This window comes from Bombina bombina, chromosome 1, assembly GCF_027579735.1.
Source record: "Bombina bombina isolate aBomBom1 chromosome 1, aBomBom1.pri, whole genome shotgun sequence".
NCBI lineage: Eukaryota > Metazoa > Chordata > Amphibia > Anura > Bombinatoridae > Bombina > Bombina bombina.
Genome location: NC_069499.1, coordinates 103,473,776 through 103,499,694, shown reverse-complemented (window position 1 = coordinate 103,499,694; position 25,919 = coordinate 103,473,776). Strand labels below are relative to the sequence as shown.

General features: G+C 40.0%; 1 protein-coding gene across 2 annotated transcripts in view; it reads right to left on the bottom strand.

Moving 5' to 3' along the window:
* Nucleotides 1–25,919, bottom strand: part of TTC7B (tetratricopeptide repeat domain 7B) — an 840,626-nt gene that overhangs the window by 502,835 nt on the left and 311,872 nt on the right. For both annotated transcript variants that reach the window (XM_053697563.1, XM_053697564.1), the window contains exons 8-9: nucleotides 24,426–24,489; nucleotides 549–686 (exon numbers count right to left, since the gene is read on the bottom strand). In XM_053697563.1, the coding sequence (XP_053553538.1) occupies nucleotides 549–686; nucleotides 24,426–24,489 (202 nt within the window). The remainder of the gene's footprint in view (nucleotides 1–548; nucleotides 687–24,425; nucleotides 24,490–25,919) is intronic.

Genomic DNA, 25,919 nt, shown 5'->3' with positions numbered 1-25,919 from the left:
GTGATCTACAGGTGCCTTTCTTGCTTTCTCTTTGGTTTTGGATATGTGCATGTATGTATCAACAAATGACCCCTACGTTTGTTTCTTTAAGAATGACAGATTTTAAGGCAGTACTTATAGAAATGCAAGGCCAAGAAGATATATGTACAATAAAAGGGCAGTAAATGGATGGAATTACATATACGTAACAGGAAAAGTATACTGAAGTAAAGATAAATCTCATATTTACTATTCTCCCAAATGATATCAATTCAGAAGACGTTTAAAAAGATTGTAAAGATTTTAGGGTTGGATAGTTGTACGGTGTATTTTTTTTATTTACGGTTTTATAAATCATTTTATATATATCCAGTTCCAAGAATGACTTCAGTCACTGATGCAAATGAGTCATTTTATGCTTGGGTATTTTAATTTCATTATTTATTTTTCAGCCACAAAATCTCTATGGATACCCAAGCCCAGCTCCTTTATATAAAACCAAAACACACACACACATATATATCAATTTATATTTTTCCTGGAAAACCACATTCTTCTCTACGTCTTACCTCGGAGAGCATCTCATACTGTCCCCTTCTTCCCAGTGCTATAGTGAGTAAATCATACACTACAGACGCACTCTGCAGACTGATAATACGATCGTTCTTGTGTTCCGGTATTCTGCTCAGCACCGCATCCCTGTTAGCCTAAAAGAAAATGCAACAGAAGCACATGTGTTTTAAAGATCAAATTAGAGGCCAAAGTGATTTAGGTTACAAAGCATCATGTGTCCACTACAAAAGAAAATTTGATTTGGGTCAGAAACAGTAAAAAAGTCTCTTTTGTACCGAAACATGTTAATAGGGTTAATAAACCACTTCTGTTTATTTCTATAAAAATTCTGGGTTAAACATAAGTGAATTTTGTTTAAATAAAACTCTGCAGAAGTTTGAGATACACATTCAGTTTCCAATTCAAAACACATTCAGAACTAAGCCACACAGTTTTCATACTTACTTACTGTTCCGATTTTCTAAGAACAGTCAAGATTTTTGCCCTGCTGTTCCTTTGTTTTTGTTGAATTGTAAAAATCATACAACTGTCACAATGAATGAACACTGCAGTCACAGAAAAAAACAACTTTCCACATGCCTTAAAGGGACAGTCTACTCCAGAATACGTATTGTTTAAAAAGATAGATAATCCCGTTATTATCCATTTCCCAATTTTGCATAACCAACACTGCTATAGTAATACACTTTTTACCTCTGTGATTACCTGGTTTCTAAGCCTCTACAGACTGCCTACTTATCTTAGTCCTTTTGACAGACATGCATTTTAGCCAATCAGTGCTGACTCTTAAATAACTCCACTGGAGTGAGCACAAAGTTATCTATGTGACACACATGAACTAGCAGTGTCTTACTCTCAAAATGCACTGAGATAAGAGGCGGTTCAATGGCTTAGAAATTAGTATATGAGCCTACCTAGGTTTAGCTTTACACAAAGAATAACAAGAGAGCAAAGCAAATTTGATGATAAAAGTAAATTGGAGAGTTGTTTAAAATTGCATGCCCTATATGAATCATGCTGAATCATGAAAGTTCAAGACTGTCCCTTTACAGTGAATATAAAGTTTCATGAATGAGTGCCCAGTTTTTAAAAATACTATTAAAAACAGAGGCACTTTCATTCATTAAACTTTACATTGCAGCGTTTTGTTTTTTTAAACACTTATTTATTTTTAGCAAACACAGACCGCGAACCTCTGCCCACAGCTTCTCTGTACTTAGCACTTCAATGATGAAACCGGCTTCCTTCAATCACGGTGTGGCCTCACGAGATGGACACTCTGTGGTGCAGGCCATGATTGGAGGAAGCCGGTTTCGTCATTGCTGAGGTAAGTATAGAGGAACTGCGGGCGGACGATCGGAGTCTGTGTTTGCTAAAGAAAAAGCTAAGCGTTTAAAAAAAAAAGCGCTGCAATGTAAAGTTAAATGAATGAAAGTGCCCCTGTTTTTAATAGTATTTTTAAAAACCGGACATTTATTCATTCATTCATGAAACTTTACATTCACTTTAAGTGGAGGTTTTCTCACCACTACAACATGTTGCAGGGAACATCATATTCACACTTGGCTATACAGCCTAGTGTTCGCTATGTTCTACTGGGGACTCACCTTACTCTCCCTCTCTCCAGGAAGCTATATAAGTTTTGCTTACAAAGCCGTTAACGTGCCAGCAGCTAACAGACAGTAGGAGGAGACGGATGTGAGCGGGTGCACTGCATTTTCCAGGCTCTGCACCCCTGCTGTCTGTAATGTTCTGTAAGAGACCTACAGGTATCCTGGCCTGGGCTCACAAAGTGCCAATGAACTATAGATCTGGCGAGATTATCTATGAAGTCTCATAAGTACTGTGAGGTCTCACAAAGAATTTTAGAAATTCAAATTCTCAAGTGAAGGAGAGATGCTTACATTACAATAATGTTCAAAACAAGCCCTCAAAGACTTTGTGCGAATTTTCTCTATGCCGGCGAGTTTTGGATCATAGGCCCAACGGGAGGGGATACTGGGGTCCAGAGTAGGCTCCCATAAATAAAGCATTGCAAGGCACAGCAGGTCTGTGAAACATGTTACCAGTGCATATTGCAGTGCAGAACACCAGCTGTTTCAGTTTTATACATTGATAGCAATGTCTGTGTAAACTTTAGTATCCTATATACAAACTGGAAACGTGCAAAAATATAAATATATATTATTTTAATATATTCCAGTTCTAGCAACCTTTATATATTCCTTGTACATTCACAAGAAGGCTTTTCTACATTTAGTCCTGGATCTGGATTCAAGGGGTGTGATGGTTTCTGTTCCTCTGCAGGAACAGTAAAAAGGATTTTATTCAAATCTCTTTATTGCTCCCAAGAAAGAGGGAACTTACAGACGAGTTTTGGGTCTGAAGGTTCTGAACAAGTTTTCAGAGTTCCTTTCATCAAAATGGAGATTATTCAGTTCATTCTGCCTTTCATCCAGCAAGGGCAGTTTATGTCCATAATACATTTAAAGAATTTTTTCTTTCATGTTCCAATTCTCCGAGGTCAATTCCAGTTTCTGAGGTTTGTGTTTCAAGACAAGCATTTTTAGTTTGTTGCTGGCTACAGCTCCAAGGATCTCTACAAATGTTCTGGGGGCTCTTCTCTGTCATCAGGGGTCAGGAAATAGCTGTATTTCCTTACCTGGACGATATTGTAGTTCTAGCTCCATCTTTACATTTAGCAGATTCTCACTCTAACAGACTACTGTTGTTTCTTCATCAACATGATTGGAAGATCAATTTGCTAAAGAGTCCTTTGGTTCCTCAGACAAAGGTTCTTTTGTTGAGTTCCAGATAGATTCAGTATCCATGAGATTATATCTATCAGATCAAAGAAGGAAATTTGGTTTCAGCTTATCAAAGTTATCAATTCCTCTAGTTTCCCACAGTTGCTCTTTGTTTGGAGGTTCTAGGTCTTATAATTGCATCATTGGACGCTATTCCATTTCCTTGTTTTCATATGAGACCTTTTCAGCTTTGTATGCTTCGTCAGTGGTAAAGGGACCTTTCTCTGTTGTCTGAGAGGTTTAAACCTAGATTTCTAAACAAGACAGCCTCTGCCTTGGTGGCTAGATCTTCAGCCTATTTTGCGGAGGGGCTTCTTTTGCTCATCTTATTTAGTCTGTTATAACCACAGATGAAAGTCTTTCAGGATGGGAAGCTGTTTGTGACAGCACTGGAGTGTGGGCTCCTTCAGAGGCAAGGTTGCCCATAAACTTATTACTTTGTGCAATTTTCAGAATTCTTCAAGCTTGGCTTCTTCTGAAAGGAGAATCTTTTTCTCCCGTTCCAGTCAGTCAACGTCATAACCATGAATTATGTCAACCATCAAGGGGGGACTCGCTGTCCTTTAGCCATGAGGAATGTTTTTCAAATTTTCTCTTGGGCAGAGGCTAATTGCTGTCTAGTTTCAGCAATTCACATCCCAGGGGTGTATAATTGGGTAGCGTATTTTCTTAGACATCGTTTTTTTTTTCATCAAGGGGAATGGGCTCTTCATCAAAAAGTGTTTTATCAGATTATAGATCTTTGGGATCACCCGGATGTAGTCCTGATGGCCTCTCGGTTTAAGAACAGACTGCCCAGATATTTTGTAAAGTCAAGGTATCCTCAGGCAGAGTTTATGGATTTTCTCATAGTTCCATGGTCTTTTCAGCTGGCCTATGTGTTTATGCCTCAGGTTCTTTTCCCAGATTAGTTTCTAATATCAGGCAGGAGAATTAAGCAGTGATTCTAATTGCTCCAGCTTGGCCCTGCAGAGTTTGGTTTGCGGATCTGGTTCAGATGCCCTGTTGCTCTCCTTGTGTTTTTCTCTAAGGATGGTTCTTCTTTGCCAAGGTCCATTTTTTCCATCAGGATCTCTAAATTTGATGTCTTGGAGATTTAAAGGTTAGTTCTTAGGGGTTTGATTCTCTGTGTTCATGACTGAAACCATTATTAAGGCTTGGAAGAAGGTTGCCAGGAAAATGTATTTTAAAGTTTGGGAAACTTATTTCCTGGTGTCATGTTTTTTTTTCTGGCTTTCTTTCAGGATTTCTAGAATATTTTATTATTATTATTATTATTATTATTTTTTGCAAGATGGTTTGGATAAAGGTTTATCCGCCAGTTCTTTGAAAGGTCAGTTTTCTGCTCTTTCTTGTTTTGTTTCACAAGGAAATAGCTTACTTTCATGATATTCATAGTTTTATTCAAGCTTTAGTGTGTATTAAGCCTGTTATCCAATTTCTCCACCTAGAAACCGGATTCTGGTTCCAAAGGTTTTGTGGGCTCCTTCATTTGAGCCTATGTATAAGGTGAACATTGTGGAGTTATAAAATATAGAATGTAGAGTTATAAATGTGAGATAGGATTAGTCAGGATCCAGTTAGTCAGGATTCAGTTAGCAATGGGTTAATCCTTTACAAGTGCATTACATTTAGAACTGTGACATTTACATTCAGATGCTCTTGTCAATCAAAACACTATTTAGAGCTAGCTATGTTAACATATATGTGTATATATATATATATATATATATATATATATATATATAATTAGCCTTTCACTTATGGTATAGACTAAGTGGATTGGTTTAAGATGTATATAAATACAGTGAATTAGAATTATATGTTGTTATCTGGTACCTCTAGATCTCAAGGTATGTATAAATCTTCACTTGTGATAAATAATAGTCAACTAATATTTGATAAAATATGAGCGTTATTTTAATCTGTTAGATAACCCATATTGAATATTTGTCTATAATTAGTTTAATATAATCAAGGCATATAATACTTCTAATTAAAAGAATAATTCTTACAGCGCCTTCTCTCTCTCTTGCTTCCTTTGTAACATCATACATATGTTGCTAATCACTCATTAGTGACAGCTCCTAGACTGAGGATATGACAGACATTAGTTATTTTTCCTGGAAAGTCTTGTTTCTTCTGGTTATCTCCCCTGCTAGAAGTGTTTCTGAACTTTCTGCTTTTTCTTGTGATTCTCCTTTTTTGTTTTTTCATCAGAATAAGGCACTTTTAAGAACCAAATTTGATTTTCTTCCTAGGGTTGTGTCCTCTGATAATGTAAGTAGGGAAACTGTGGTCCCTTTCTTGTTTTATAAGAATCTTCAGAGAGCCTTCTCTGGATGTGTTTAGAACCTTGAAGTATTATGTCAATGTTATCAAGGATTACAGACAAACATTGAGTTTGTTTGTTTAATTTTTTTAGTTCTAAGTAAGGTCAGAAAGCTTTGGCTGTTTCTTGGCATCTTGGTTAAAGCTTGTGTTTTGAAAATCTTACTTTAAGGTGGGCCAGACTCCTAATTGGATTACTGCCCTCTCTACTAGATCAATAGCTACTTCTTGTGTTTTCAAGAATAAGTTTCTGTTGACCAGATTTGTTATTCAGCTACTTTGTCTTCTTTTACTAAAGTCTCCCATTTTGATATTTTCGCTACTTCTGAGGCAGCTTTTGGTAGAAAGGTACTTCAAGATGTTATTTCTGGGGGTTTTTGACTGTTGGTTGTTTTTAAGTACATGGAAAAATGAAAAGAAGATATGTACTTTCTTTTTAGTGTTGTGGATTTAGTTTCCTTAAGGAAAAAGATGTTTCTTATCCCACCCTATCCTTTTAATACTCGTGGAATCTCCACAGCTTTGGTATTGGTTCCCAATAGTAATGGATCATGGACTCTTATCACCTTTATGAAAGAAAACATCATTTATGCTTACCTGATAAATTTCTTTCTTTCATGGTGGTAAGAGACCACGAGACCCCACACTGTTTATTTGGTGTTGGTTCTTTTTTGTTATAGCACATCTTTTTTCCGGTTCCTATATTTTTTGCTCTTTATTTCCTTTCCTTCCTTTTTTTGCTTGTCTATTTGTCAGACTGACTACCATAGAGGTAAGAGAGGTTATATACAGACCTTGGGGTTTCGGAATATTTGCCTCCTCCTAGTGATAGGGAAGGTAATTCTCAGGAGTAATGAATTGTGGGCTCTTACCACCATAAAAGAAATTAATTTATCAGGTAAGCATAAATTGTGCAATAGCCACTAGTAAAGATCATATAAGCACCTTAACAAGTTAAAAAAAAAGATAATTTCACATTCAACAAAAAAAAAAAAGTATTTCAGGATGGTCAAGTAACAAATTTATTGAGAATCAAAAGATCACTTTAAAAACTGCTTTTTTAATTAACATTTGTATTTATTTCTGCATATGATGCATAATTATGTGTTTCAGCATTTATTGTTTGCTTGCCTTCCTTTGAAATCATAAGCGAAATATGTAACAAAGAAGAATGAAAAGGTTTGACGTGGTGAATGTCTTTTTTAACTTCAATTATTACTAAAACATAAAGCGTAACTTAAGGGACAAAGCATAATTGTGCAAATGTCAGAAAATAATCACACAATTTCACTTGTTTTAAATTTATTCATCACGTAAGCTATTCAGCAACTGCATAAAAAATGTTTATCTAAATACAAAACCTAAATTAACACTAAACAAGCAAAAGATTATTCTGTAGAAACTACACAAATCTGATTATAGAATCTTACTTTTCATATACACAACTATCATTTGAAAACTAAGATAGATGTGTAAGAGAAAGAGCTATACCATAAAGAAATTACTGTATACTAAATTACAAATTGGTTTAAAATGGTGCAGACCCTCAAAATATTTTTTTTGCAAATACACAAAACCAGAGAAAAATGATAAATTCTGAATCCTGATAAAAGAGAGAGGGGATTTGGCACTCTTATAATATTAGCAAAAATACAAAAATCTAATTTTGACATATCTGGCAACCATATACCTATAAAAAAACACACACAAGCCAAAACCATAGATATGAGTAGAAAGACAAGCCCATTTACATAAACCTGTGATGGTTTTATACTGTTATATACAGTATTATGTATGTCCTCAGCTTTGGAGCACAAATAAATGACAGCAGTTTTTTACTGCTCATTAGTTGTATTGCTCCGTAAAGTGACTCTGTGCATAACTTCAAATACTTTTGTAGAGCTGCAGAACTACTTTCAAATTACCACAGCTTTTGCATAGGCATAAATGGTTTTCACTTATTTATATACATTATAAAAGCCATGCAATGCCCAGCTGTTATTAAAGGGACAGTCTACTCCAGAATGTTTACTGTTTAAAGAGATAGATAATCCCCTGATTACCCATTCCCCAGTTTTGCATAACCACCACTGTTATATTAATAAATGTTTTACCTCTGTGATTAACTTGTTTCTAAGCCTCTGCAGACTACCCCCTTATTTCAGTTTTATTGGCAGACTTGTATTTTAGCCAATCAGTGCTGACTCATAAATAACACCACAGGAGTGAGTACAATGTTATCTATATGGCACATATGAACTAGCACTGTATAACTGTGAAAAACTGTCAAAATGCACTGAGATAAGAGGCGGCCTCCAAGGGCTTAGGCATAAGCATGAGTCTACTTAGGATTAAAACAGCAAAAACGGAAGGGATAGGTGGCTAGGTTAGGCTTGTGAAGCCTGTCATGTGCTCTTTCAGTTTTCAGTCTTAAATTACAGGAAAATGGGTGAATTAACTGAAAAAAAAGTATATTCTTCTTATTATTCTTTATCTATAAAGCGTCAACAGATTCCGCAGCGCTGCCCATGGGTAAAAAAAATAAAAAGTACAACGGAGAAACAATGCAATAAAAGACAAAACTTTACAGGGGGAATTGAGGGCCCTGTTCCCTTGGGAACTTACAATCTAGATCAGTAGAAGGATGGGAAACAGGAGGTGGGGACTGCAAAGGTGAGAATGATATTAGTGAGGAGAAAGATGAGGGCAACTGTTAGGTAAGTAAAATTCATTTGTTACTGAGTCGGGTGATAAGCTTTCCTGAACAAAAAGGTATTTAGGGAACGTTTAAAGGAGGAGAGGTTAGGGGAAAGTCTGACAGCTCGAGGAAGTGCGTTCCAGAGGGTTGATGCCGCACGAGAGAAGTCCTGTAGTTGGTTATTACAGTAGTCAAGTCGGGAAATTACCAGGGAGTGGATTAGCTGTTTAGTAGTTTCAGCGCTCAGAAACGGACGAATTTTGGAGATACTGCGTAGGTGGTTGTGGCAGCATAAAGAGAGCAATTGGATGTTGCAAAGTTGTTTTACTATCAGAAATTAAGCATTGTATTTTACCAACTCAAAGTGTTTACTGTCCCTTTAAACGTCTGGTTACAAGGTCAGTAATAAGACTACTACTCACCATGCTTGTTTTTCTACCTGAAACTGCAGCTCTCTTTAATGTCGCTCTCATATTTTAACCAATTACATAAGCATGTTGGTAAAGCTCTGCATCTCTAGATCTTGTAGTGTGCGTATTGCTGCATCCTGTGATAGAAGCAGCGCACTTTTACAGATTAGTGATGCTATGGCCTTTTGACAGCTATACCTTGCACAAGAGAAAACAGAAGCTGTACATATTTGCAGTCGGCCTCAGGAATAATAAAGAGTAATGTACCCACTGCAAAACATACAGCTCCAACTCTTGTGCAATCTTTACTAAAGAGAACAACAAGACTTGTCAAGAAGACAACAATATTACTGATCTGGGAGTTCCCAACTCTTCGGTCACAGTGTGCGAGTATACTTAAATTCCAAGATGGCGGCACCCAGCGTGAAGATCCAGAGCTTCACTAACTTGTAAAGGGATAAAATAAGAGAATGGCTTTAAAGAGAGCTGCAGACACAAGAGAAAACCAGTAGCATAGTGAGTAGTAACTGTGCTACTCTAGTTTTACCTAGCAGTTTAATGTTCCTTTAAATATTTTAAAGGGATATGAAACCCAAAAATTTTCTTTCATGATTCAGATAGAGCATGCGATTTTAAACAACTTTCTAATTAACTTCTATTATCAGTTATTCTTGATTCTCTAAGTATCTTTTGTTAAAAAGCAGGAATGTATGTTTTAGAGCCGGCCCATTTCTGGAGCACTTTATAGCAGCAGTTTTGTAAGAATGCTATCCATTTGCAAGAGCACTATTTCCTGAAGAAACAAAGAAGGTGCCTCATGGCTCATTTGATAATTTCTAAGCCCTTGAATTTCGCCTTTAGGACAATTTTGCGCATTTAGACAGTGCTAGTTCATGTGTGCCATATAGATAACATTGTGCTCACTCCTGTGGAGTTATTTATGAGTCAGCACTGATTGGCTAAAATGCATGTCTGTAAAAAGAACTTAAATAAGGGGGCAGTCTGCAGTGGCTTAGATACAAGGTAATAAGAGACAAAAACATAATTTATACTTACAAGATAAATTCCTCTCCTTCCGGATAGGGAGAGTCCACGGTTTCATTCCTTACTGTTGGGAAATACAACACCTGGCCACCAGGAGGAGGCAAAGACACCCCAGCCAAAGGCTTAAATATCCCTCCCACTTCCTCATTAACCCAGTCATTCTGCCGAGAGAAAAGTAGGAGAAACATTAGGGTATAAATGGTGCCATAAGATTAAAATAAATAATAGGAGATCGCCCATAGACAAGAAAAAGCATGCGGGGGCCGTGGACTCTTCCTATCCGGAAGGAAAGGAATTTATCTTGTTAGCATAAATTATGTTTTCCTTCCTAAGATAGGGAGAGTCCACGGCTTAATTTCTTACTGTTGGGAAAACTATACTCAAGCTCCAGAGGGCACTGAATGAATAATGGGAGAGAACAAAAAAGGAAGAGGTGGACCCTATTCTGAGGGCACCACAGCCTGCAAAACTTTGCTCCCGAAAGCTGCTTCAGCCGAAATAAAAACATCAAACTTGTAAAATTTCAAAAAAGAATGCAAGGAGAACCAGGTAGCCACTTTACAAATCTGATCCATAGAGGCCTCGTTCTTAAAGGCCCAAGAGGAAGCCACTGCTCTAGTGGAATGAGCCGTTATCCTCTCAGGAGGACGATGTCCTGCTGTCTCGTAAGCTAAGCGGATGACACTCCTTAACCAAAAAGATAGGGAAGTCGAAGTAGCCTTCTGCCCCTTACGCTTCCACGAATAGACAACATACAAAGAGGAAGATTGTCTAAACTCCTTAGTAGCCTGAACTAAATAGAACCTCAAGGCGCGAACCACATCCAAAATTGCGAAGTAAGCATTCCTTGGATGAAGAAGGATTAGGACACAAGGAAGGAACCACAATCTCCTGATTGATGTTACGAACTGGCACAACCTTAGGAAGAAAACCTAATTTTGTATATAAAACTGCCTTATCTGCATGAAAAATCAGATAAGGGGGCTCACATTGCAAAGTAGAGATCACAGAAACTCTGCACGCAGAGGCAATAGCCAATAAAAAGAGAACCTTCCAAGATAACAATTTAATGTCAACGGAATGCAGAGGCTCAAACAGAACCTGTTGCAAAACCCGAAGAACAAGATTTAGGCTCCAAGGAGGAGCCCCAGATCCAAACACAGGTCTGATCCTAATCAGAGCCTTAACAAAGGACTGCATGTCTGGAAGCTCAGCCAGCCTCTTGTGCAATAAAACCGACAGGGCCGAAATCTGTCCTCGCAGGGAACTAGCAGAAAAGCCCTTCTCCAGCCCATCCTGGAGAAATGATAAGATCCTGGTAACTTAACTCTGTGCCAGGAAAAACCACGCTTTTCACACCAGAATAAGTAGGCTCTCCCCACCTTGTGGTAGATACACCGAGTAACTGGTTTACGAGCTTGAATAAGAGTATCAATGACACTCTCAGAGAAACCTCTATAGGCTAAGACTAAGCGTTAAATCTCCACGCAGTCAGCATCAGAGAATTTAGATTTTGATGAAAAAAACATAATTTATGCTTACCTGATAAATTTATTTCTCTTGTAGTGTGTTCAGTCCATGGGTCATCCATTACTTATGGGATATATTCTCCTTCCCAACAGGAAGTTGCAAGAGGATCACCCAAGCAGATCTGCTATATAGCTCCTCCCCTCACATGTCATATCCAGTCAATCGACCGAAACAAGACGAGAAAGGAGAAACTATAAGGTGCAGTGGTGACTGGAGTTATAATTTCAAAATTTAGAACCTGCCTTAAAAAGACAGGGCGGGCCGTGGACTGAACACACTACAAGAGAAATAAATTTATCAGGTAAGCATAAATTATGTTTTCTCTTGTTAAGTGTGTTCAGTCCACGGGTCATCCATTACTTATGGGATACCCATACCAAAGCTAAGTACACGGATGATGGGAGGGACAAGGCAGGAACATTAAACAGAAGGAACCACTGCCTGTAGAACCTTTCTCCCAAAACCAGCCTCCGAAGAAGCGAAAGTGCCAAATTTGTAAAATTTTGAAAAAGTATGAAGTGAAGACCAAGTTGCAGCCTTGCAAATCTGTTCAACAGAGGCCTCATTCTTAAAGGCCCAGGTGGAAGCCACAGCTCTAGTGGAATGAGCTGTAATTCTTTCAGGAGGCTGCTGTCCAGCAGTCTCATAGGCTAAACGTATTATGCTACGAAGCCAAAAAGAGAGAGAGGTAGCCGAAGCCTTTTGACCTCTCCTCTGTCCAGAGTAAACGACAAACAGAGAAGAAGTTTGTCTAAAATCTTTAGTTGCCTGTAAGTAGAACTTCAGAGCACGGACCACGTCTAGATTATGCAAAAGACGTTCCTTCTTTGAAGAAGGATTAGGACATAATGATGGAACAACAATCTCTTGATTGATATTCCTGTTAGAAACAACCTTAGGCAAAAACCCAGGTTTAGTACGCAGTACTACCTTGTCTGAATGAAAGATCAGATAAGGAGAATCACAATGTAAGGCAGATAACTCAGAGACTCTTCGAGCCGAGGAAATAGCCATCAAAAACAAAACTTTCCAAGATAAAAGCTTAATATCAATGGAATGAAGGGGTTCAAACGGATCACCCTGAAGAACTTTAAGAACCAAGTTTAAGCTCCACGGAGGAGCAACAGCTTTAAACACAGGCTTAATTCTAGCCAAAGCCTGACAAAAGGCCTGGACTTCTGGATTCTCTGCCAGACGTTTGTGTAAAAGAATAGACAGAGCTGAAATCTGTCCCTTTAGCGAACTAGCGGATAAACCCTTTTCTAAACCCTCTTGTAGAAAAGCCAATATCCTAGGAATCCTAACCTTACTCCATGAGTAACTCTTGGATTCGCACCAATATAAATATTTACGCCATATCTTATGGTAAATTTTTCTGGTCACAGGTTTCCGAGCCTGTATTAATGTATCAATAACCGAATCCGAAAACCCACGCTTTGATAGAATCAAGCGTTCAATTTCCAGGCAGTCAGCCTCAGAGAAATTAGGTTTGGATGGTTGAAAGGACCCTGAATTAGAAGGTCCTGCATCAGAGGAAGAGACCATGGTGGACAGGACGACATGTCCACTAGGTCTGCATACCAGGTCCTGCGTGGCCACGCAGGTGCTATCAGAATTACCGATGCCCTCTCCTGTTTGATCCTGGCAATCAGTCGAGGTAGCAACGGAAATGGTGGAAACACATAAGCTATGTTGAAAACCCAAGGGGCTGCTAATGCATCTACCAGCACCGCTCCCGGGTCCCTGGACCTGGATCCGTAACAAGGAAGCTTCGCGTTCTGGCGAGATGCCATGAGATCCAGATCCGGTTTGCCCCAACGACGAATCAGTTGAGCAAATACCTCCGGGTGAAGTTCCCACTCTCCCGGATGAAAAGTCTGGCGACTTAGGAAATCCGCCTCCCAGTTCTCTACGCCCGGGATGTAAATCGCTGACAGGTGGCAAGAGTGAGACTCTGCCCAGCGAATTATCTTCGAGACTTCCAACATCGCTAGGGAACTCCTGGTTCCCCCTTGATGATTGATGTAAGCCACAGTCGTGATATTGTCCGACTGAAATCTGATGAACCTCAGTTTTGCTAACTGAGGCCAAGCTAGAAGAGCATTGAATATTGCTCTTAATTCTAGAATGTTTATTGGAAGGAGTTTCTCCTCCTGAGTCCACGATCCCTGAGCCTTCAGGGAATTCCAGACTGCTCCCCAGCCTAGAAGGCTGGCATCCGTTGTTACAATCATCCAATCTGGTCTGCGAAAGGTCATTCCTTTGGACAGATGAACCGGTGACAACCACCAGAGAAGAGAATCTCTGGTCTCCTGGTCCAGATTTAGCAAAGGGGACAGATCTGAGTAATCCCCGTTCCATTGACTGAGCATGCATAGTTGCAGCGGTCTGAGATGCAGGCGCGCAAATGGCACTATGTCCATTGCCGCGACCATTAAGCCGATTACCTCCATGCACTGAGCTACTGATGGGCTTGGAACGGAATGAAGGACACGGCAAGCATTGAGAATCTTTGATAACCTGGACTCCGTCAGGTAAATCTTCATCTCTACAGAATCTATAAGAGTCCCTAGAAAAGGAACCCTTGTGAGTGGTAACAGAGAACTCTTTTCCACGTTCACTTTCCACCCATGCGACCTCAGAAATGCTAGAACTATCTCTGTATGAGACTTTGCATTCTGAAAACTTGACGCTTGTATCAGAATGTCGTCTAGGTACGGAGCCACCGCTATGCCTCGTGGTCTTAGTACCGCCAGAAGTGAGCCCAGAACCTTCGTAAAAATTCTTGGGGCCGTGGCTAACCCGAAGGGAAGAGCCACAAACTGGTAATGCCTGTCTAGAAAGGCAAACCTTAGGTACCGATAATGATCTTTGTGAATCGGTATATGAAGGTAAGCATCCTTTAAGTCCACTGTGGTCATATATTGACCCTCTTGGATCATGGGTAGGATGGTTCAAATGGTTTCCATCTTGAACGATGGTACCCTTAGGAATTTGTTTAAGATCTTTAAGTCCAAGATTGGTCTGAAAGTTCCCTCTTTTTTGGGAACCACAAATAGATTTGAGTAAAATCCTTGTCCCTGTTCCGATCGCGGAACTGAGTGGATCACTCCCATGATTAAGAGGTCTTGTACACATTGTAGAAATGCCTCTCTCTTTACTAGGTTTGTTGATAACCTCGAAAGATGGAACCTCCCTTGTGGAGGAGAGGTTTTGAAATCCAGAAGGTATCCCTGAGATATAATCTTTAATGTCCAGGGATCCTGCACATCTCTTGCCCAAGCCTGGGTGAAGAGAGAAAGTCTGCCCCCCACTAAATCCGTCTCCGGATAGGGGGCCCTGTCTTCATGCTGTCTTAGGGGCGGGAGTAGGCTTTCTGGCCTGCTTGCCCTTGTTCCATGACTGGTTGCCTTTCCAACCCTGTCTGTAACGAGCAGTAGTTCCTTCCTGTTTTGGAGCAGAGGAAGTCGATGCTGCTCCTGCCTTGAAGTTACGAAAGGCACGAAAATTAGACTGTTTGGCCTTTGATTTGGCCCTGTCCTGAGGAAGGGCGTGGCCCTTACCTCCCGTAATGTCAGCAATAATTTCCTTCAAGCCGGGCCCGAATAAGGTCTGCCCTTTGAAAGGAATGTTAAGTAGCTTAGACTTGGAAGTTACATCCGCTGACCAGGATTTAAGCCAGAGCGCTCTGCGCGCCTGTATGGCGAATCCGGAATTTTTAGCCGTAAGTTTGGTTAGATGTACTACGGCATCTGAAACAAACGCATTAGCTTGCTTAAGGGTTCTAACTTTGCTCAAAGCCTCATCCAATGGCTCTGTGCGAATCGCCTCTTCCAGAGACTCAAACCAGAATGCCGCTGCAGCCGTGACAGGCGCAATGCATGCAAGAGGCTGCAATATAAAACCCTGTTGAACAAACATTTTCTTAAGATAACCCTCTAATTTTTTATCCATTGGATCTGAGAAAGCACAGCTATCCTCCACCGGGATAGTGGTACGCTTGGCTAACGTAGAAACTACTCCCTCCACCTTAGGGACCGTCTGCCATAAGTCTCGTGTGGTGGCATCTATAGGGAACATTTTTCTAAATATCGGGGGAGGGGAAAAAGGCACACCGGGTCTATCCCACTCCTTACTAATAATTTCTGTAAGTCTTTTTGGTATAGGAAAGACGTCAGTACACACCGGTACCGCATAGTATCTATCCAACCTACACAATTTCTCTGGAATTGCCACCGTGTCGCAATCATTCAGAGCCGCTAATACCTCCCCTAGTAACACACGGAGGTTCTCAAGCTTAAATTTAAAATTTGAAATGTCTGAATCCGGTCTCCCCGGATCAGAACCGTCACCGACAGAATGAAGCTCACCGTCCTCATGTTCTGCAAATTGTGACGCAGTATCAGACATGGCTCTTGTGTCATCAGCGCGCTCTGTCCTTAACCCAGAGCTATCGCGTTTGCCCCTTAATTCGGGCATATTATATAATACTTCTTTCATAACATTAGCCATATCATGTAAAGTGATTTGTAAGGGCCTAGATGTACTTGGCGTCTCAATCCTACGCATCTCCCGAGCGGGAGACGCAGGTACTGACACGTGAGGAGAGTTAGGCGGCATAACTTCCCCCTCGTTGTCTGGTGATAGTTTCTTTATCGGTACAGATTGACTTTTATTCAAAGCAATATCAATACAATTGGTACACATCGTTCTATTGGGCTCCACATTGGCTTTTGAACATGATGAACAAACAGTTTCCTCTGAATCAGACATGTTTAAACAGACTTAGCAATGAAACTAGCAAGCTTGGAAATCACTTTCAATAAGTTTACAAGCAATATAAAAAACGCTGCAGCGCTTCAAAAATACAGATATAATTAAACAATTCTTAACAAGAAGTGTATTATTAGCAGAGGATTGCACCCATTAGCAAAAGGATGATTAACCCCTCAATACCCAAAACGGATAAAACGGATATCAATTAAGATTTAACGCTTTTAATCACAGTCAAGCACACTGTCACAGATCTGCTGTGACTGATTACCTCCCTCACAAATTAATTTTGCAGACCCCTGAGCTCTCTAGAGACGTCCTGGATCAAGGAGGAAGAAGCAGGAAGACTGTGCTAGAATTTTAACTGCGCAACAAGGCGCTAAAACAAAGTCCCTCCCACTCCTATCACAACAGTGGGAGCCCTGATATAACGGTTTCCATGCAGAAAAATATGTTAGCCATGTGGAAAAAAATCATGCCCAAAGAGATTTATCACCAAAGTACCTCACAAAAACGAATAACATGCCAGTAAACGTTTTATTAAAAAACAACATTTTCCAATGTCATGCAAAGTTATCACTAAGCCTGCTACCAGTCGCTACCACTGCAGATAAGGCTTAAGTATTATTTCAGTTTTAACAGTATTTTCTCAGTCAAATTCTAGTCCCTAGAAAATAACTCGACTGCGCATACATTTATCAGCCTGATACCAGTTGCCACTACTGCATTTAAGGCTGTACTTACATCATACGGTAACAGCAGTATTTTCTTAGTCAATTCCATTCCCAGAAAATAAAGTACTGCACATACCTCATTTGCGGAGGACCCCGCATGCTATTCCCAGTTTCTGAAGTTACCCCACTCCTCAGAATGTCGAGAACAGCCAGTGGATCTTAGTTACGCCTGCTAAGATCATAGAAAAAAAACGCAGGCAGTTTCTTCTTCCAAAAACTGCCTGAGATAGAAAAACAGCACACTCCGGTGCCATTTAAAATAACAAACTTTTGATTGAAGAATAGATAAGTAAAAACTCCAGCTCCTCTCGCGACCTCCTTCTTTGTTGAGGGTTGCAAGAGAATGACTGGATATGACATGTGAGGGGAGGAGCTATATAGCAGATCTGCTTGGGTGATCCTCTTGCAACTTCCCGTTGGGAAGGAGAATATATCCCATAAGTAATGAATGACCCGTGGACTGAACACACTTAACAAGAGAAATGAACCTTGTATCAGCAGGTCTCTGCGACAAGGTAACTTCCCCGGAGGAGATGAGGACATCCCCACTAGATCCGTGAACCACGTCCTTCGCGGCCATGATGGAGCAAACAGTATTACTGATACCCACCCCTTCTTGATACGGGCCACCACTCGAGGAAGAAGCGGTAATGGAGGAAAAAGATATACGAGTTTGAACCTCAAGGGCACTGCTAGTGCATCTATTAGATCCACTTGGGGATCCCTCGACCTATACCTGATTAGCTTGGTATTGAGACGGGACGACATGAGATCTATCTCCGGCGTCCCCCACTTGCTTCATATCTCTGCAAACACCTCGGGATGGAGAGACCATTCCCCTGGATGGAAGGATTGCCTGCTGAGAAAATCCGCCTCCTAGTTGTCCACACCCGGAATGTGGATCGTTAACAGCGAATAGCTGTGGGCCTCCACCCACTCTAGAATCTGAGATACTTCCTTCATTGCCAAGGAACTTCTCGTTCCCCCCTGATGGTTGATGTAAGCCACCGAGGTTATATTCTCCAATTGGAATCTGATAAACTGGGACGAACCCAGAAGAGGCCAAGCATTCAAGGCCTTGCAAATTGCCTGTAGTTCCAAAATATTGATCAGGAGTGAGGACTACTCCTGAGTCCACAACCCCTGTGCCTTCCTGGCACGCCAAACAGCTCGCCATCCATATAGGCTTGCGTCCATAGTCACAATCTCCCAGGATGGTCTTAAGAAGCATGTCCCTCGGGACAGATGATCTGGACAGAGCCATCAAGAGAGCGATTCTCTCTAACGGCTGTCTAATACGATCTGTTGAGACAGATCTGAATGATTGCTGTTCTACTGCCTCAGCAAGCTTAGTTGTAAAGGTCTGAGATGGAACCTGGCAAAAGGAATGATGTCCATGCAGGACACCATGAGACCAATCATCTCCATACACTAAGCCACAGAGGGACTCAAGGAGGTCCGGAGGGTAAGACATGCCGAAGTTAGCTTGCAACGTCTATGGCATGTCAGAATCCTCCATAGTCCAGAGTCCTCCAGTTTATACCCACAAAAGGACACAAATAAAAACTTTTTTTATTATAGAAAACTGCACCTTTATACTCCCAATCGGTTATTACAAATACAGCAAGTAATAGGAGCTGTGCAACACTTTCAAAAACAAAAATTAAACTTAAAAGTGAAACCTGTTTGTTCCAGCCAAAAACACACAGTCTATAAGCCCAGGGGAAAAAATCACACAATGTAGCATGTAAATAATTAATACACTGATTAATTAACCCCAATTGTTCAATAAACCCCCATTAGAGGATATTAACCCTGGATCCTATCAAGGTATAAAGGAGCCACACTGTGACCCTGTTATGGCATTTTACGTGTAAGAATTAACACAATCTTACCTCCAGGATCCATGCTGTGGAACAGAACACAGCCTGCCAAGTGTGACAGTCTTATAGAAGCGCTCCTGATATGGACTTGAGTGAGAGAAAGCAGGCAGTGAAACTCGTCAACACTGATTGCTTAGGAGCTGTTGGCGGTAGTATGGATGGTTTCGCAGAAAAACTTTCCCTGCATCTGCAGGCTTTGACTTTCATCAATACTCTCACTGAGAGGTTGACATAACTACTTAAAACTCCAGTCCTATCTCGAAGGGCAGATACCCTTTTTCAGGACTCTCCAAATCTTCTGATACATCTCTGCCACCTCCTAACGTGACGAAAGGCAAAGAATGACTGGGGTAATGAGGAAGTGGGAGGGATATTTAAGTCTTTGGCTGGGGTGTTTTTACCTCCTCCTGCTAGCCAGGTGTTGTATTTCCCAACAGTAAGGAATGAACCCGTGGACTCTCCCTATCTTAGGAAGGAAAAGTGTATTAATATAACCGTGTTGGTTATGCAACACTGGGTAATGCATAATAAAGAGATTAGCTATATTTTTAAACAATAACATTTCTGGTGTTGACAGTCCCTTTAACATTTTAACATCCAAAGTATACACCTATGTAAGAGTGTATGCCTTTGGTGGAGGATTTTGAAGAACTTACTTTTTACATCACATACAGTGGACACTTTTTGACCAATCATTGTGGACTTATTTTGGTCTATAGGTGCACATATTTTAAATCAACAATAGGCAACTGTTGTGCACTATTTCCTGCCATATCTATTCAACACAGAATATCATGGGAACAAAGCTAATTTGATTTTAGAAGTAAATTGGAAATGTTTTTAAAATGATATGCTCTGTTTGAAGCACAAAAGAAAATGTTTGAGTTTCATATTCCTTTAAGTTTTCTTGTCTAGATGTATTACACCAATGATTCTAATTGGTTTCAAAAAACGAAACAGATTATATAGGCCACATAGCATCAACTCTACCTACAATAAACAACAACAAAACTCTGTCCATGAACCATATAACAGATGCAGCAGCTGTTGTGAGGTCTCTGTGAAAAAGCAAAGCTCTAGGTTTATGGGGTATGAGGAATTCAGAAAGAAAATTAAAATTTATGCTTACATGATAAATTTCTTTCTTTCCAGACATGGAAAGTCCACGATGTCATACCAATTAATAGTGGGATATTCCCTCCTGGCCTGCAGGAGGAGGCAAAGAGCACACCAGCAAAGCTGTTAAAGGGACACTGAACCCAAAATTTTTTCTTTTGTGATTCAGATAGAGCATGCAATTTTAAGTAAACTTTCTAATTTACTCCTATTATCAAATTTTCTTCATTCTCTTGGTATGTTTATTTGAAAAGCAAGAATGTAAGTTTAGATGCCGGCCCATTTTTGGTGAACAAACTGGGTTTGTCCTTGCTGATTGGACAGCACCAATAAACTAGTGCTGTCCATGGTTATGAACTAAAAATGTGCTGGCTCCTTAGCTTAGATTCCTTCTTTACAAATAAAGATAGCAAGAGAATGAAGAAAAATTGATAATAGGAGTAAATTAGAAAGTTGCTTAAAATTGCATGCTCTATCTGAATCATGAAAGAAAAAAATGTGGGTTCAGTGTCCCTTTAAGTGTAACTTTCCTTACCCATAACCCCCAGTCATTCAGCCGAAGGGAAATGGAAAAATAAGATAACACAAAGGTGTAAGTAAAGGTGCCTAAGGTTTAGTAAAAAAAAAAATTACTGTCTAATCTTAAGGGTGGGGTTGTGGACTCTCCCTGTCTAGAAAGAAAGTAATTTATCAGGTAAGCATAAATTTTATTTTCTTTCTTAAGAAATGGAGAGTCCACAACGTCATTCCAATTACTAGTGGGAACCAATACCCAAGCTAGTGGACACAGAATGAACAGGGAGAGAGAACAAGACAGGTACACAAGCCTGATGAAACAGGGTCTTCCCTGAGAAACGCGTCGCTATTATCTCTGCATATACTAGGAAACTTGCCTTATAACACACCCAGTTGTAATTCGTTGCACTGATGGTATTTTTATCTTTTGAAAAATAAAATACTTGAAACTTTTTAACAAATCTGGTGTTCGTGTGGCATTTCCCTTGCCAGTAACCATAAGGCTGTCTAGCCTTCCTCCCCTATGGACATATTTTCCTTTTTGCTGGAAGTAACCTAGATAAGGGTTGCTGTTGTGAGATCCACGACAACTATAGGACATCCTGACGGGGATTCCCTGGTACAGCCAGCTGGTTTGCTGTTAAATACCAGCCTGCCCCTATAGGCACAAGAGAGTGCCTTTACGTTTGTGAGTATCCTGTATCTCATCTTGCTTGGATATTGTCAGCTTTGATTGATCTACACATGTGGCGCCTCTGTTTCTGTTTTCCTTGCAGTTAACCATTCTTTTAAGTTATAAGTTTGTTTGTACGATACAAAATATACTTGCGGTTCCTGAGTACAGTGGTATGAGGAGCGGTTAATGAGAGAGTCACGGATGAAGCAGTGATATAACACGTAGAGTATAACAAGTGAATCCAGGAGAGCAATGGAGACTGCAGGCAGGTAAGTTACTCATGATTCAGCACACTGCGGTGAGTAGGAGAAGCGGTTACAGGATACAGAGCAGGTTGATGATCCGATCATGTGACCGGTAACGGCTCCAAAATACATGTCAGCGAAAGTAACAAAAGGAGTTATAGAAATCAACAGGTAATATTGGTGAAGATTAGGACACCAATAACAGGGTCTTAATAAAAGACAGAGTGGCAAGGAGGCTTAAACTATTAGGTTCACTAACAATATTCAAGCAATGAATCATGGGAAAGTTGAGCTGATATAGGTATTGATGTGGGAGGAGAATGGAGTTTAAAGGAACAGTGTCATGATATTACACGCTTGAACCTTCCCCCAATAGAGGCCTCAGTCGAGGCAAAAGTATAAAAATTTGGAAAAAGTATGCAGAGAGGATCATGTTGCCACCTTGCAAATCTGTTCCACAGAAGCTTCATTTTTGAAAGCCCAAAAAGATGAGACAGCCCTAGTGTAGTGTAATTCTCTTAGGAGGCTGCCGTCCAGCAGTCTCATAAGCAAAACGAATCATACTTCTCAACCAGAGGGAAAGAGAAGTAGAAGTAGCCTCCTGACCCTTACACTTTCCAGAGAAACAAACAAACAGGGCAGAAGACTGGCGAAAATCCTTAGTAGCCTTTAGGTAAAACTTGAGAGCACGCACAACATCCAAGTTATGCAACAGATGTTCCTTATGAGAAGAAGGATTAGGACAGAGAGAGAAGGAACAACAATTTCCTGATTAATATTTCTATGCGAAACCACCTTATGTAAAAGAATAGATAATGCAGAAATCTGACCTTTCAGAGAACTGACTGACAACCCTTTCTAAAGACCATCCTGGAGAAAAGACAAAATCCTAGGAATCCTGACCTTACTCCAAGAGTAGCCCTTCGATTCACACCAATAAAGTTATTTACGCCATACCTTATGGTAAATTTTACGAGTAACAGGCTTGCGAGCCTGAAGCATGGTATCAATGACCGACTCAGTAAACCCACGATTAGCCAAAACTAAGCGTTTAATCTCCATGCAGTCAGCTTCAGAGAAGCGAGATTTGGGTGGGGAAAAAGACCCTGACTTAGAAGGTACTTCCTCAAAGGTAACCTCCAAGGAGGAAGAGAGGACATCTTCACTAGGTCTGCAAACCAGATCCTGCGAGGCCATGCAGGAGCTATTAAAATTACAAACGCTCTCTCCTGTTTGATACAAGCAATGACTTGTGGAAGGAGCGCAAACAGAGGAAACAGGTATGCTAGACCGAAATCCCAAGGAACCGCCAGAGCATTTATCAGGGCGGCCTGAGGATCTCTTGACCTTGAACCGTACCTTGGAAGCTTGGACTTCTGACGAGAAGCCATCAGATCCAAGCATCCCCCACCTGAGGGTTAACCTGGAGAACACCTCCGGATGGAGAGCCCACTCCCCAGGATTAAAAGTCTGTCTGCTCAGAAAATCTGCTTTCCAGTTGTCCACTCCTGGAATGTCGATGGCAGATAGAATACAATTGTGAGCTTCCGCCCATTGAATAATCCGGGTCACCTCCTTCATGGCCAAGGAACTCTGAGTTCCTCCCTGGTAGTTGATGTAAGCCACTGAGGTTATGTTGTCCAACTGGAACCTGATAAACCGGGCTAAGGACAATTGAGGCCAAGCCATCAGAGCATTGAAGATCGCTCTCAACTCCAAGATGTTTATGAGGAAAGAAGAATCCTCCCAAGTCCATAGGCCCTGGGACTAACGAGTCCCAGACTGCTACCTAGCTTAGCAGGCTGGCGTCCGTAGTCACAATCACCTAGGAGGGTCTCCGGAAGCATGTGCCCTGAGACAGATGATCCTGAGAAATCCACCACGAGAGAGTCTCTTGTCAACTGGTCTAGATCTATCCTCTGAGACAGATCTTATTGGTCTCTGTTCCATTGTCTGAGCATACATAACTGCAGAGCTCTCAAATTGAATCGAGCAAAGGGAATGATGTCCATGGAAGCGACCATCAGACCAATTACCTCCATGCATTGAGCCACTGATGGCCTAACAGTAGTCTGTAGCGAGAGGCAAGAAAAGAGAAGTTTGGATTTTCTGACCTCCGTCAGAAAAATCTTCATAAACAGGTAATCTATTACAGTCCCTAAGAAGCACACCCTTGTAGTTGGATCAAGGGAACTCTTCTCCAGATTCAGTTTCCATCCGTAGAAAAGACAACAAGATCTCTGTATGATAGTTTGCTTGTTGAAAAGATGGCGCCTGAACCAATATGTCTGAAAAAATTATGGGAGCTGTGGCAAGGCCAAGTGGAAGTCCACTGACAGAGGCAAAGAGAATGATTGGGGGTTATGGGCAAGGGAACTGACACTTAACAGCTTTGCTGGGATGCTCTTTGCCTGCTCCTGCTGGCCAGGAGTGAATATCCCACAAGTAATTGGAATGATGTTGTGGACTCTCCCTGTCTTAGGAAAGAAATGAGAAGAAAACTTTTACACAGGAGACTCCAGCAGAAGTCTGCAGAACAAAACTTGTTTATCTAATTGTTCTTCCATGCAGGGCACAAGATGATAAACAGACATATAAATATTCCAGTTATGTTAGCTTAAAGTCAGGTTCAAATATTGTTTTTCAAATGTACAACAAGCCTGACATTGGTGTATGGCTGCAATTGAGCTCTGGATTCTAAATCTAAATTAACAATATGTTATTGCTATGTATATTAAAGGGATACTATACCCATTTTGTTTTCCTTTCATGATTCAGATAGAGCATGCAATTTTAAACAACTTTCTAAATTACTCCTATTATCAAATTTTCTTTGTTCTCTTGATATCTTTATTTGAAAAAGCAGGAATCTAAGCTAAGGATATTGTTTGCTGATTGGTGGCTATATATAGCCACCAATCAGGAAGCGCACCCCAGGTTCTGAACAAAAAATGCTGTTTTTTTAAATAAATAAAGATAGCAAGAGAATGAAGAAGATTTGATAATAAGTGTAAATTAGAAAGTTGCTTAAAATTGCATGATCTGTCTGAATTATGAAAGGAAAAATGTGGGTTTAGTATCCCTTGAACAATTATTAGACTAGTACTTACCATGGATTCACTGATGAGCAGCAATAACAGAGCCTCTTCTGTATTTTCTTTAGGGCAGAAAATGCTATCAAGAAAAAAAAGTTAAAATATTAAAGTTATGAAGAAAAAAAAAAAAAAAAAAAAGCTTATTATCCAAAATATTTGATTACTTGTAAAATGTAGTCTGCTTTTTAATTAAAGCTAGGTATATGACTTACCCAGACTAATAAAAGGAAAATCTGCATTTTGGTGGTGATTTAAAGTAAAGGTAAGTAGGAATAATTGGATGCTTTCTACAACACACATATCAAAGCTATTTTCACTGCAAATAGAATGTAATTGAATTTAACTATTTTTTATTTAATTAATGCATTTACCTCTGAAAGCTTCTGCTGCCTACCTCCTTTAAAGGGATAGTCAAAATATCATGATTCAGATAGAACAAACCATTTTAAACAACTTTCCAATTTACTTCTATTATCTTTTTTACTTTGTTCTCTTGGTATCGTTTGTTTAAAAGCATACCTAGGTAGGCTCAAGCTGCTGACTGGTGGCTGCACAAATATGCCTCTTGTCATTGGTTCACCCAATGTGTTCAGCTAGCTCCTAGCAGTGAATTGCTGTTCCTTCAACAAAGGATACCAAGAGGGTGAAGAAAATGTGCAAATATAAATACATTGGAAAATTGTTTAAAAGGACATGTTGTATCTGAATCATAAAATAAAAAAACATAATTTATGTAAGAACTTACCTGATAAATTCATTTCTTTCATATTAGCAAGAGTCCATGAGTTAGTGACGTATGGGATATACATTCCTACCAGGAGGGGCAAAGTTTCCCAAACCTCAAAATGCCTATAAATACACCCCTCACCACACCCACAAATCAGTTTAACGCATAGCCAAGAAGTGGGGTGATAAGAAAAAAGTGCGAAAGCATAAAAAATAAGGAATTGGAATAATTGTGCTTTATACAAAAAAAAATCATAACCACCACAAAAAAGGGTGGGCCTCATGGACTCTTGCTAATATGAAAGAAATGAATTTATCAGGTAAGTTCTTACATAAATTATGTTTTCTTTCATGTAATTAGCAAGAGTCCATGAGCTAGTGACGTATGGGATAATGAATACCCAAGATGTGGATCTTCCACGCAAGAGTCACTAGAGAGGGAGGGATAAAATAAAGACAGCCAATTCCGCTGAAAATAATCCACACCCAAAATAAAGTTTAAATCTTATAATGAAAAAAACTGAAATTATAAGCAGAAGAATCAAACTGAAACAGCTGTCTGAAGTACTTTTCTACCAAAAACTGCTTCAAAAGAAGAAAACACATCAAAATGGTAGAATTTAGTAAAAGTATGCAAAGAAGACCAAGTTGCTGCTTTGCCAATCTGATCAACCGAAGCTTCATTCCTAAACGCCCAGGAAGTAGAAACTGACCTAGTAGAATGAGCTGTAATCCTTTGAGGCGGAGTTCTACCTGACTCAACATAAGCATGATGAATTAAAG